Source organism: Dipodomys ordii, unplaced genomic scaffold, assembly GCF_000151885.1.
Source record: "Dipodomys ordii isolate 6190 unplaced genomic scaffold, Dord_2.0 Scaffold11, whole genome shotgun sequence".
Lineage (NCBI taxonomy): Eukaryota > Metazoa > Chordata > Mammalia > Rodentia > Heteromyidae > Dipodomys > Dipodomys ordii.
In genome coordinates, this window is record NW_012267227.1 from 18,593,063 (window position 1) to 18,607,268 (window position 14,206).

At 54.8% G+C, this 14,206-nt stretch overlaps 1 protein-coding gene across 1 annotated transcript in view; it reads left to right on the forward strand.

Moving 5' to 3' along the window:
• The first annotated feature begins 165 nt into the window (after nucleotides 1-165).
• The window catches only part of Rasgrp1 (RAS guanyl releasing protein 1 (calcium and DAG-regulated)), a 37,651-nt gene continuing 23,610 nt past the window's right edge, over nucleotides 166-14,206 (forward strand). The window contains exons 1-2 of the mRNA XM_013010011.1: nucleotides 166-353; nucleotides 1,851-2,029. Of these exons, the coding sequence (XP_012865465.1) occupies nucleotides 166-353; nucleotides 1,851-2,029 (367 nt within the window). The remainder of the gene's footprint in view (nucleotides 354-1,850; nucleotides 2,030-14,206) is intronic.

Consider the following 14,206-nt stretch of genomic DNA (forward strand, 5'->3'; position numbering starts at 1 on the left):
AGACCAGTGCTTTGCGAAGACCCTCCGTGCCGGCGGGCCGCGCAGCTCCTGGCACCTGCAGGGCCGGCGAGGGCAGAGCTGAACCGCTGTGCAGTCAGTCCACCCGCCGAGCCCTCCTGGCCCCTTCTGAGGGGCGCAGAAGGTTTGGGGTCCCAGGCAAAGGAGATGGCCACCCACAGCACAAAAGCCGGGCGGCGGCTGCTCCTCCTCGGAGAACACAGCCTTCTGGTCCATCGGCTCAGAGACACCAGCCAGCACCGGCTGCCGGGCCGGGCGGCCCCTGCTGTGTGCTCTGGGGGTTCTGTTCCAGCTGGTGATCGGACTCAGCCCGGGACGGACATCCGTCGTGGCCGGTGCTTGGTCTCTCAGGATCACCGGGCCTTGGGCTCCTGAGGCCCGGTACCAGTGGGATCGGAGCTGCCAGTGAGCGCGCAGAGCAGGCCCAGCAGCCGGTGTGCAGCACACCGTTGGCGCTCGGTGCTGCCACTCGAAGGAGGGCCACGCAGTCTTGTAGCAGGCTCCTCTCCCTACCCAGGGCCCCCACACTTGGAGCACCGGGGCAGCCCTGCGTGGCTGAGGCAACCCCCTGCCAGGGAAAGGCCCCGCAGAGCCGGCCTGGCCCCCTGAAAGGACATGGACCCAATCGCTGGGCTGCCTTCCCCTCCCTTCTCCCCGTCTTTCTCTCCAAGTCGAGTCTTTAAGATTACAGATGTGTATCTGTGTCTTTTTTCCAGTGAAAAGGAAAATATTTTTAAAACCTTCAAAGTCATTTTAGTGAAATGACTTGTGCCCATGATGTCATGATCAAAGATAAGGCTGACAGACTGGGCACCAGTAGCTCACACCTGTAACCTTAGCTCCACAAGAGGCTGGGATCTGAGGATGGAGGTTTGAGGCCAGCCTGGGCAGGAAAGTCCATGAGACTCTTATCTCCAATTAACCAGCAAAAGAAGGGAAAAAAAAGGACATGGAGCTGTGGTAGAGTAGTAGCCTTGAGCTGAAAAGGGCTGAGGCACAGTTCTTAGGCTCAAGCATCAGTACCGGTGAGCATGTGTGTGCGTGTGTGCGCGCACACACCACACACACAGATGACAGGTCCATTCCAAACGTGTCCTTTTCCACTTAGTTCTAGAACATACCTCTGGAGAATACAGCTTGTAGTGGCGCTGTGGCCCAAGGGGTAGAGCACTAGCCTTGAGCTGAAGAGCTCAGGGACAGCGCCCAGGCCCAGAGTTCAAACCAAAAAGAATCCAAATAAGGACTTGATGGAATAGTGCTTGGGGATAGAAGATATCTTAGGGGTCATTGTGTGGTTGATAATAGTACGTGGTTTCTTAATCCCAATATAGATGTGTAAGAAAGGCAGGACTAATTTAAAATCTAGCCACCGCCCCCTCAGCCTCCCCTGGCCTGGTTCTCCCCCGAGTTCCCTGAAGGCGCTTCAGAGACTGCCAACCTCTGCACTGCTCGCGTCGCTCGAGATGAATTGGGGCCAGCTGCAGTAGCTGTGAGGCACGTGCCAGTGGTTTAGCCGCTGGAGTAGTAAAACTGACTGGCCACGAGCTGCCGGGCGGCCCAGGGACCGTCTGCCACCTGCCGCTGGCCTTCCAGAAGTGGGAGGGCCCGCATCCTTCCCCCTTTCCCCGGGGGACCTCTTACCTGGAGTTTCACAGCCAACCAGTCTGATCAGTGCCCTTGCCAGGAAGGAGGGCTGCGCCTCCATTCAGCCCAGCTCCTGAGACTCCTCGGCTCTCCTCCGCCCTGTTCCTCTCCAGCCCCGGAGCCTGGCGTCCTCGGAGCTGTGACCTGCTCCCTCCCTCACCTCCCTCACCTCCTCCTCTCCTCCCCAGGAAACAGCCCCATGGCGCCCGAGCTGCCCCCAGAGCAAGACTAGAGGCGAAGCCAGCCTCCCTGCCCTGCCACACCAGCCTGGCCCCGGTCACTCAGCTGGGGATGATGGTGCCCCTGGGACAGCTGGCCCGCGGAGCCAGCCTGGAGGAGCTCCTGGACATCTGCATCCAGGCCTTCGGTAAGCCCGCCGTGGGCAACGTCGCCGTCACTTGCTTTCTAGAGAAGCAACCTGGATTGGCTGGGGAGGGGGCTTTAGAAATCGCTTTTGAGACTTTGACACGTTGGCAGGCTGCGTGCAGGGCCTGGGGCACGTGGCCGCGGGGGCCTTGCAGGTCAGGCTCAGAGGCTGAACGTGAGAGAAGATGGCGAGCACGGGGCAGGTCTGTCTCGCTCAGAGGGTGCTCTGAGCCTGCGATCTGGGGGTTCTGGGGACGGAGAACCTCTGTGCTGCAGGAGCATGTGTTGGGGGACGGGCCTGGGAGAGAAACGCTTAGGATCCTGCAGGCAGCCGGTCTCTGTGGTGCGTGGTGCGGTGATGAGAGGGGGTGGGTCCGGGAGCAGATGGAGAGCCGCCTGGCCTGGGAGGCCGCGTTTGTGTCCCGGGGGAAGCTGTCGGTCGATCCCTGTCTTTTTTCTCTTGTGGCTGCCGCTTGGGAAGTAGTGATTGCTCTGCTCAGACTGAGGAGTGCACACCGATGGGTTGCCGTGACTTCTTTGAATGCAGAGATTTCCAGCATCCCTTACCCCTGGGTTGGATTGTTTTGCATTTCTCCATTTCCTGCGTGGAGGTGCATGCGTTTGCAGGACTCCGATAGAAAGTGCTAGCCGTCCTGGGCTCCCTTCTGGCAGGGCAGAGGCTCGGCCTGGCCAGATGGCAGGGAGCAGGAGATGTAGTCATTCCCCGGTCTAGGATTGCTGGCCGGCTGGCTGGGTTTAGTGCTTTCCCCGACCTCGTTTCGGCATTGGGAAAGACCCAGAGCGCGCCGTGCAGCCTTTCAGCCATTTCAACATTGCTTTAGAGCCCTGGGCACTGAAGGACGCTGGCAGAATCACCGGGTGGTTGTTTTTCAGTCCGGCTGACAGCAGAGCCCCACCCTCCCTCCCTGTCTGCCTGGGAGGTTGGGGCAGGGCGGGCCGGGAGTTTGCATATCTGACAAGTTCCCAGCCACCTGCTGCGCCGCCCAGAACCCCACTTTGAGAAACAGCTTCAAATTGTTGCCGGCTTCTTCACTTGGGCAAGAGAGAGGGCTGGGAGTAGCTCAGAGATACAATACCTGCCTGTACGTGCAGAGCCCTGAGTTCAACCCAAAGCATTAAAAATGTAAATAAGTAGAAATAAAGCCATTCTGTTCCTACATCCGTCCTGAACGGAAGATGGTGGCTAGGTACAAATGTCGCACCCAAGCCCCAGCCCAAATGGGATTCTGTTTCAAAACCATCGTAACACAAGTCAAGGCTGGAAGAGGAGAGCAGGGGAAGCTGATTGGGAGTCACTGTCCCGCACACTGGCTTGGTCACACTGCCGCGTGCTCACACACCGGGCCTGGCACCGGTGGCCGGCGTCTGTAATCCTAGCTACTCAGAAGGCTGAGATCTGGGGATCATAGTTTGAGGCCAGTGTGGGCAGGAAAGTCCTTGAGACTCTGCATATCTCTCAGAAGGCTGGCTCCATGCCAGCTTAGGAAGGAAGGTCTGTGAGATTCTTAGCTCCAGTAAATGACTGAAAAGCCAGAAGTGGCTCAAGTGGTAGAACACCAGAAAGCTGAGGGACAACACCCAAGCCTTGAGTTGAGTCTCAGGACCAACACACAAAGAAAGAAAGTGTGAGCTGGGTGCCGGTGGCTCACGCCTGTCATCCTAGCTACTCAGAAGGCTGAGATCTGAGGATCGCAGTTCAAAGCCAGCCTGGGGAGGAAAAGCTGTGAAACTCTTATCTTTAATAAGCCACCAGAAAAAAACTGGAAGTGGCGCTGTGGCTCCAGTGGTAGAGCACTCACCTTGAGCTGAAGAGCTGAGGGACAGCGCCCAGGCCCAGAGTTCAAGCCCCATGACTGACAAAAAGAAAAAGGAAAAGAAAGTGTGAAATTGATTTCAAAACTTCATTAACCACAATTCAGATGCCCTGAGGCCCAAATGGTCACGATTGCTACACAAATCAACAGAGCTCCTCACCATCACGCAGAGGGGAGAGCTAGATGGTTGGCTGTGGGGAACAAGATTATCTGCAGACTGGGGTGCAGGCTGCATTTCTAGGTGACAGTCATTAGCCGCGCGGTGACGGCTGCATTTGCACTGTTGTTGTTGTACACATCTTTTATTTGAGTGGGAGAGCAGGGGTTTCACTTAGGAGTTCAGTGCGTCCTGATTAGTGCCCCGTCTGTCTCTCCCAACTGCACCCACCCATCCCATGTTCCCATCTGCGCACTGACTAAGATGACTGCTTGGCCTTCCCTCCCTCCCTCCACCCACACGCCCCCCCAACACAGGTTTCAGCTCTTACAGTTGGGAGCCTGCTCACACAAAGTGAGGGTGCTCTGGCAGGCCTCCGGCAAGCCCAGCGAGCCACAAGGTTACACATCTGTCACCCTGTGACACACAGCCTGAGTGACAGGCGCAGTGGTGAGAGGAGCAGCGGATGCACACCTGTGCAAAGCCCCGCCCTCGAGCCCGCCCTCGCGCACCTGTGCACAGCCCCTCCGTTTCAGGGCATCACGCCCCGGCCCATCACTGGGGCTTCTCGTTTTGGCCCCAGTGGGGTTCTCGTGCCCAGATAACCGTCCCAGCACCCCCTCTGCCTGCTGAGCTTCCCGAGGCAGTCTGTGGCTCCCTCAAGAACATCCGAGGAGACACCATGAAGCCTCCCTTGGTCATCCCTGTAATTGATGAGGCAGCAGAGGCTGGGCCCAAGGGCATCTCAAGGGCAAGCTCTGCCCCAGCCTCACCTCCTGCCGCCTTCTGCCTGCAGCGCTAGTTCTGCTGCTCTGGCTTGGCCCACAGGACAAGGCAGAGGGCGGGCAGGGGCAGCTCACAGGCACAGCGCCATGCGTGGCTTGATGCCCCCCTGAATTGAAACCTTAGCCACGTTGTTGGACCAGAGGCCTCCATTTTCATAGTCACTGGGATCTCAAAACGATGTCGCCAGTCCCCTGGGTAAGGATCGTAAGATCAGAGGGAGAAAAGAATTTACCATGTGCTGCAGACAGAATGGAATGAGGAGAGTTCTGTCATCCTTTCTTTTTTCCCTCAGGGTTACAGAAAGGGGGTGCTTACACTATCTCCTAGCAGCGGGAGGGCAGGCTGGCTTATGCTGGCTCCAGAGAAATTGCTAGCTCTTCCACAATTTTACAAACCAATTGTTAATCACTGCCATCCTGGAAGTTCATTTACAACAGGGGCTAATCCCGCATCCTATAATGCTAAGTGCTTGGGAGGTTGAAATGAGGAGGATCGTGGTTTGGGGCTAGATAACGTGGAAAGTTTGTGCAGACTACATCCCGTGGTCATCCCAGCTAAGTGGGAAGCATAAATGGGGGATTGCTGTCCTGGCCAGCCTGGGCAAAAAAGTTAAGACCCTATCTTTAAAAGAACCAGAACAAAAAGGGATGGAGGTTTGGCTCAAGTGCTTAGTAAGCACAAAGCCTTAAGTTCAAGCCTCAGTATCGCCAAAAAGTAAGCTATATATGCTTACAATATTAAATCACAGTTTCTATTTTTAAAAGTACACATGTAAAAACGCAGAACTCACTAATACATTTCTATGGTTTAGTCATCCCGTGCCTCAGGAGGGGGAGGGGGGCTGTAGTTTAGATCTGCATGGCCTGGCATAAATGCGAGAGAACCCCCGCAGATCACTTCCCAGCACCCTGCTCACCAGGCCATGCTAGCAGCTTAGTTTGGTAGCTCCCTGTGTTGGAAACCAATGACCTGTGCCTGGGGACTTCCTCTTAATCCCAGCCTTAGAGAGCCCCCGACAAAGGTGAGCAGCAGGAGCAAAGCCAAGTATTTATAGGTGGGAAGGGAGCTGGTTTGGTGTCAACCTGTCAGGAGAAAGGAAGAGGCCGCCAGTGTTGTCTGTGTTCATCTGCACAGCCTGGTTGTGTTCCACAGAGACACTTGATCATCCAGGGAGGCTGGGAAGTTCTCTTTCAGAGGTAATGATGGAGCAGAAAGTAAAGCTGAGATCTTCCCTAGAGCTGAAGGGACCACTGTGTGAGGCCCCCCCTTTTTTTTTTCTTAGCAGTCCTGGTGTTTGAACTCAGGACCTTGCACGTGCTCAGTGGGCACTCTAACGCTCGAGCCACACCTCTAGGCCTTCTTACACTGGGCCTCACTTTTTATTCCGGCTGGCCTCGACCACAGTCCTCCTCGGTGTGCTCCCCGCTGTAATGAGGGTGGCAGGTGTACACCACTGCCTATTCCTGTTGAGATGGAGTCTTGTAAAAGTGTTTGCCTGGATTGGCCTCGAATCTTGATTCTCCTGATCGCAGCCTCCTAAGAAGCCAGCATGATAGGCATGAACCACCATGCCTGGCTGTTTTTGTTTTCTAAATTTACCTCTAAACATTCTCCAGAATTGTTTCTTCCTAACTAGTCCTCAGTGTGGTGGACTTGTGTTTCCTTGTGCGTTTGTTTCTGGTTTCACCTGCTTAAATACCTGCTTTCATTTTTCACTACTCAGAAATAAGCACTATGCTGTATCCAGCCAAGCTCATTAATGTTTTCATAAGCTGTGTGATAGCTATCGTGTAGTCGTCTGAACTGCCCATATGCCTTTCCTAGTTTTTGCTTGCTGCTTAATGCTCTTTATTAGAAGTTTGCAAAAAACATGTGTGCAGGTGGAGATGGTAGACTTGAACTCAGGGCCTTGTGCTCTTGCCTAGTTGTTTGGCTCTCTACCACTTGATCCACACCTCCATTTCTGGCTTTTTGCTGGTTAATTGGAAATGAGACTCTCTTAGATTTGTCTACTTAGGCTGACTTTGAATCATGATCCCCATATCTCAGCCTCCTGAATAGCTACGATTATAGGTGTGAGTTACCTGTGCGTCTCTGTGTGTGTGTGTGTGTATGGTGTGGTGTGTGTGTGTGTGTGTGTAAAAGCTATTAAGTCTTGAATGTCATTTGCTCTAGTTTTTGTTTGGTATTTGTTTTGGTCAGTCATGGAGTTTGAACTCAGGGCCTGGGCATGTCCCAGAGCTCTTTTACTCAAGGCGAGTGCTCTAACACTTTGAGACACAGCTTCACTTCTGGTTTTCTGGTGGTTCATTGGAGATAAGAGTTTCATGGTTTTTTCTGACTGGGCTGGCTTTGAATCACCTTCCTCCGATTTCAACCTCCTGCATAGCTAGGATTACAGGTGTGAGCCGCTGATGACCAGCTACTGTATTTTTCTTGGAAGGGGTATCTTTTCTTTTTTGGTACTGGGGATCGAACCCATGATGTTGCACTTGCTAAGGCAAATGCTTTGCCACTGAGGTACAGCTCAGCCTTTCTAGTTTTATGACATGGAGAAATCGAGCATTTTGTGTACTTTAAGTGGGTCCCTTGTTCCTTCCTTTTGTGTTAATTCTAACCTCAAAAATCCATATTCCAAAGACTTGGCGAGCATCCCGTGCGGATCTCCCTGTCTTCCTGCCCCCCCCCCAGCTGTGAGGTGCACAGCTCCAGTACTGTGGGAGAAGCAGCAGCTTTGGGTCTGAGATGAGCTTGCAGCAGCCCCGCTTGGGCTGAAGACCCCAGTGTGGGGCCAGGTCGCTCTTGGAGCTTCCATTGCTCCTGCTGGTCCTGGTGAGGGGAACTGTGGGAGCCGACATGTCCAGAATGGGGTGTCTGTCGTTCATGTGGAGTGTGCACTTGGAGAAAGCCCTTCAGAATTCCTGCACTTATGGTGTTGTTTGACCATTGAAGAGCTGTATCCTCATGGTGACATGCAGAAACCCCACTGAAGTTAAATCCATGACTTGCGAATGATTAACACAAGCTCAGTCTATTGGTTCTTATGTTAGCTCTGTTTTTCACTGTGGCAAGATGTACATAAGATAAAAGCAACCACTTTGCCGGGTGCTGGTGGCTCACACCTGTAATCCTAGCTACTCAGAAGGCTGAGATCTGAGGATGGTGGTTCAAAGCTAGCCTGAGCAGGAAAGTCTGTGAAACTCTTACCTCCAATAAACCACCAGAAAACCGGAAGTGGTGCTATAGCTCAAGTGGTAGAGTGCTTGCCTTGAGCTGAAGAGCTGAGGGACAGCGCCCAGGCCCAGAGTTCAAGCCCCACAACCGACAAAAAAAAAAGCAACCACTTCCCTAAACTTTTTAAAAGATTCAGAACTTACCTCAGAAGTAGCTAACTTTTGAATAACTGCTACACTGTGAACAACACCATGTTAATAATATAGGTGCATTTACAAACATTGATCTATAATTCAGCTCTCATAAATAAATAACTTTTTTAGATAGAGAAAGCACAGGCTAGACAAAAGAGAGAAATTAGACGTAATCCAGGGCCCCCCCAGAAACACTTACCTCCTGGGTGGGGGGCAGCTCTTTAGTCAGTGGACAGTTAGTTTTGCACTGTAATCAGACGCACAGTTTGATGTGACTCTGCCTTCTGTAATTCACGTCTTAAACAATGCTGATCTATGAACAACATCAGCTTCAGGCAAGGTATGTGAACACACAAGCCCCCTGTTCTAGCTTAAGATTCTAGCATAATCCCCATTAAACACAGGACATCAAAGTGAGGACGGCTGAACAGCTAGAGCAAAGCTCGTTAGGAGCAAAGGCAAGACAGCAAGCAGGCTGGGCTGTTTCCAGTGCCCGCGGCTGACTGCCTCACCCCACGGCTGATTTTAGATGTCATAAATGAAGGAGACCAAGGGCCTCTACTGGCTGGGGCTCCCTCGCGGGAGCATCTTTCTCTGTTCTGTGTGAGCAAAGTGAGTTGGAATTTTACTTTCAGAAGCAAAATCTTTTGTCTGTATTACGTTTGTTGTTTTCTCTCGGTGCCAGTCCTGGGGCTTGAACTCAGCTCTGGGTCACTGTCTCTGAGCTTCTTGCTCAAGGATAGCTCTGTGCCACTTGAGCCACAGCGCCACTTCCGGCTTTTTTTTTCTGTGTATGTGGTGCTGAGGAATCGAACCCAGGGCCTCATGCATGCAAGGCAAGCACTCTACCACTGAGCCACCTTCCCAGCCCTATTCCTGAGCTTTTTTCACTCAAGGCTCATGCTCTACAACTTGAGCCACAGCTCCTCTTCTAGTTTTTGGGTAGTTTCTTGGAGATAAGAGTCTCATGGACTTTTCCTGCCTAGGCTGCCCTCAAATCTCCATCCTCAGATCTGAGCCTCTTGAGTAGCTAGGATGACAGGCGTGAGCCACCAGCGCCCATCTCGGCTTGTTTTTATTAACTTTCTAAGGGAATCCTAAGTAGCACCCACAAGCCACGGGGGAGACATTCACTGAGGTTGGAGCAGCGCTTCAGCAGGGGAGGCGCCAGGCCGCAGCGGGGAGGCTGTGTCCTCCGCTTTGTTTTTATTCTAGAGCCTGGTCAAAGGCCCTGGGGAGAGGCTGTGGTTCTTGCTAGAATCTTCTAGCGGGGTGATCCCCGAGCATGGAGGCTGAATTGAATGGACAGAAAAAAGCAAGGACTGCGCAAGTGGAGAGAGGGAAGCAGAGACAGTTTTGTGCTGAAGGAGAGAGGAACAGAGACTCTGAGAGGTGAGAGAAGGAAGAGACTTTGGCCAGGAAGAGAACGTGTGCTGGAGGAGCCGTGTCTGCGCCCTTCACCGTCTGAAGCACCGTGCGGGACTTGATCTTGTAAAGCAGAGAACCAGGAGCGGTTGTTGTTATTGCCGAATGACACCATTTTACGTCTCTACCACATTCTCCTCATCCATTCATCTGACGAGGGCCCTGGGGGGACCCCACAGCTCAGCGGTTGTGGACACTGCCCCAGCACTGCTGTGGACTGCAGGGGGCCTGCTGTTGTGCTAACTGAACTTCCGCTGGACTTGAACCCAGCACCCAGGTAGCTGGATGGGACAGGAGATGGAGTTTGACCTGCATCCTGCATTGTTCTTAACACAACATCTGTGCTAATTTACACACACACACCCGCCCAGCAGTGTGTAAGAAGTGTAAGAATTCCTTTTTATCCACATCCTTGAGTGCATTTGTTGGTGGGTGTGTGTGTGTGTGTGTGTGTGTGTGTGTGTGTGTGTGTGTGTACTGGTCATTCTATCTGAGGTGCATTTTCTTTATGGCTTAATGATACTGAATATTATGCATGTTTGTTGATTGTTTCTATGTTTTGAGAAGAGTTTATTCAGATTGTTTGGCCATTTTAACATCTGATTGCTGTTGTTGTTGTTTGGTTCTTTCTCTGGTGTGGGTAGTGACGGTGCGGGGGCATCTCTGGCCGTCCGTTTCTCCCAGCCCGTGCTCGGTCTCTCCACTGATGGTTGTTGAAACCTTTTAGTCATTCCATTAATGTTTTGCTGCTGATTCCTGGGCTCTTGGAGTCTGTCCCGGAAGCGTGGTCTGTACTGGTGCTGCCTTTACTGTTTCCAGAGCGCAAGCTCTCACTGAAGTGCTAGTTGCACCTGGTCTTTGCACAGGGTGCAAAGCTACGTCTTCTGTATAAGGATGTCCTCTTTTCCCAGCACTGTTGGTTAAAAAGTCTGTCCTGGAGCTGGGAAGGTGGCTCAGTGGTAGAGTGCTTGCCTTGCATGCATGAGGCCCTGGGTTCGATTCCTCAGCACCACATAAGCAGGAAAAAAAAAGCCGGAAGTGGCGCTGTGGCTCAAGTGGTAGAGCGCTAGCCTTGAGCTGAAGAGCTGAGGGACAGCGCCCAAGCCCAGAGGTCAGGCCCCACAACCGGACCCAAAAATAAAATAAAATAAAAAGTCTGTCCTAAGCCAGGTGCCTGTAATCCTGGCTGCTCAGGAGGCTGAGATCTGAGGATCACAGTTTGAGGCCAGTTTAGGCAGGAAAGTCTGTGAGACTCTCTGCCTATCTTTTTTTTTCTTTTCTGTGGTAGTTGTGTGTGTGTGTGTGTGTGAATGTGAACGTGAGCTCAGGGTTTCTTACGTTGCCAGGCGGTTCTCTGGCCTGGCCTCAGATTGTGGTCCCTCCCTTCTGGGCGTGTAGTGGAGCTCATCTGCCCTGCTGGGACAGGAAGCAGAAGCGGGAAGATCACAATCCAAGCCCGCCTGGGCAAAAAGCCAGACCACCTTATCTCAAAAGTAAACTGAAACACGGAGGACTGGAGCACGGCTCTGCGGTCAAGCGCCCATTCAGCAAGTGCCGAGCCCTGAGTTCAAACCCCAGTACGAGAGGGAGCGGAGGGGGGGAATTAGAGAGAGGTGGCTCGGTCTCATGCACAAAGTTTGACCCAGATCTCCCTTTGCACACTGCTTTCCCTGCATTAAGAGCTTTCTAACTCAGCCAAAGTGGATTTTACGCCCTTTTACAAATAGACTTTCACCACCAACCTAGAAACAAACCATTTCCTCCCTGAGCCAAGGCCTTGCTAAGCCCCAGCCTCCCTGGGCCCCGGGCCCAGCCCCGCCCCCAGCCCTCCAAGGTGTCTCTGCCTGGGCCTGGCCTTCCGCTGCCCGCCCCAGGCCCGGCCCCTCGCTGCCCGCGTCTACTGTGCGGTGTGCTGCTTTTCCTCCTGCAGCTCTCCCGTGCTCCCCACAACCCCTCCGGTACTTCCCACAGTGGAGTTTTATTTGGGGGAATTGGGCAACACCAGGCTGCGACTCAGGTTCGCGCCCTGGCTGGGCACCGGCGGCACCACCAGAGCCCCAGCCCGGCCCTTTCTGCAGCAGCTCTTTTTCAGACAGGCTCTGTGTGATTTTTGCTAAGGCTGTTCTTGGACCACGATCCTCCCGTTCCTGCCGCCTGGGTGGCTGAGACCACCAGTGTATCCCGGGACACCTGGTTTGTCGGCTGAGACAGGGTCTGACTAACTTTTTGCCCAGACTGTCCTCAGACCACAGTCCTCCTGACCTCCAGGAGCTAAGGCGCCCCGTGTTCTGAGCAACGAACTCTGGAGTCAGGGTGAGAAATCCAGGCCTGGAAGTTCCTGTCTGCCGTGTGCTGCTGTGTTCTCTGTGGGCTGCGGCTGCTCCAGAGGTGAGAGGAAAATATTCACTACCTGGCCTTGCCAGTCAGGACAGACGCCACAGGACAGACTGCATTCCGGCCTTGTCCTTTCTCCTCTGTAGATGGCGCCCCCCCCCCTCGCGAGGCGCTGGCACGGGCGGGGAGCCCGTGCGGTGTGGCACGTGGCGTCCCGAGGGACCTTCCCAGCGCCCACGCGTGCTGCAGGCTGCCTGCGGATTTGAGACGTGGTGGGGTGTGTCCGCTCGGCGGCGATGAAGGTCGCAATCACGGCCCTCCAGCATGCGTCCTTACCTTTGGGGGCCTGAGAAACAGCCATCTTTCAGGTGCTCAGCCCTGATAATCCCTTGTGAACATTCCTCTCCGTGTCTCCGCCTCTCGCCATGACATCCCCGCTTGCCCTTATTAAGGACCTTCGTTGAAAGTCTTTCAAGATCTCAAAGCTGGGCACCCGCCTGTAATCTCAGGAGGCTGAGATCTGAGGCTGACAGTTCCAAGTCAGCCAGGGCAGGAAAGTCCATGAGACTCTTTTCTCTAGTTAACCACCAAAGAAGCCACGTGTGGAGCTGTGGCTCAAGTGGTAGAGCGCCGAGCTTGGGCAAAAACGCCATCCCAGCGCTCCTCCCACTGTGTGCTTCAGAGCTCCGTGGAGTGCGCATTTAGCCCGGGAGAGAGCTTGGGAGAATACCAGCTCATGCCAGCCCGAGGGAGGAGCCCAGGTGCCGTTCGTAGGCACCGGCCACTGCGGACATCCCCTCCTTGGGCTGTGGTTACCGTGAAGTGACATGGTTTCCTAAGCATACCAGTACATTTAGCCAGGTGCATGGGCTTGGGGAGGATGTCCCGGTGGTTTGGGTCAGGTAAGACAGCCATGCTCTTTGTGCAGAACCCTGTCTCTGGGTGCGGGAGTCCACTGAGGGGGGGGGGACTGTACTCTGTGTGTCGCTGCTACTACAGCTGAGCACACATCGGGTGCATCCCGGCTCTGGACGAGGCTGCTACCAAGCCTGCAGGCCGGGCAGTGCCCAGCCGCCCGTCTGAAGCAGGCCGGGGTGCTGGCTCATCAGCCGTTCCTAGACAGGCCTGGTGTTTCTCCATATGAGCATGTGGGAAGTTCCCCAAGTTGCTTCTGTGTTTCCTGTTTGGGCCTCAGAGCCTGGAATTTCATAGGTTAGAGGGGAGCAGCAGGAGCCGCAGGAATGAGCTCAGAGCCAGGCTTACGAGCGAGCCCCACATTTCCATACCGGTTGGCTTGTCCTTTGGTTCAGTTCTCTCTGGCCTCGGCTCCTCCCTCTTCCCAGGACCTTCCTGTGGCTGCAAGCTAGCTTCAAGTCAAACCAAGCTCAGACTACACAGCCAGATCGCAGGGCTGCTCCCAGGGAGTCTGACAGGTGCCGGGAGGACATGTCATTGTTGACAGCGGCCGGGCGCCGGTGGCTCACACCCGTCACCCTAGCTGCTCCGGAGGCTGAGATCTAAGCATTGAGGTTCAAAGCCAGCCAGGCAGGAAAGCCTGAGGCTCATCTCCAGTTAGCCAGCAAAAAGCAAAAAGGAGAGCCGTGGCCCAAGTGGTAGAGCGCCTTGAGCAAAAGACCCGTGGGACAGAGTCCAGGCCTGTCCTCCCTCGTCCCCCCCTAACTCCAGCCCCGGGTCATCGGCAGAACTGAAAAGGTCAGAAGGGACCGGAAAGATGGCTGCCTGGCTCAGAGCCAGTGCTCACCGCGGCCGTCCCCGCGCGGCGGGACGCACGGACGGCGGCGATGGCCCAGGAAACCCAGGAGCGAAGCGCAGGGGAGCTGGCGCTGGCGCGCTCCCGCCGCGCGCTCCCGCCGCGCGCTCCCGCCGCGCGCAGCACCACCCCTGTCCCCCGGGTTTCGGACCCTGGCTGTTCCCATCGCCACCTTCTGGCCCCTGGCGGCAGGACACCCGCACGTCCCACCGTGCCCCATCTCCCCTTCCCGCACCCAGAGAGCGCCTTGGAAGCCAGAGGGGGCTGGGGAGCCCGTGCGGGGGTCTCCCCCGGCCGGCCTGCCGGGTTCTCGTGTTCTCCTCCGTGGGGTCGCATCGCCACGCAACGTCATCCCATGCCTCCGTGGCAGGGAGCAGATCTCCAATTCAACCCTGGGCCAGTTCCTCTCCCAAGATCCCCGTGATCGCTGAGAAAGAAGCAGCCACATCACCTTGCCAAGATGGGCGAGCTGGCCTCCAGCCCCGCCCCGGCGGCCCCGCCC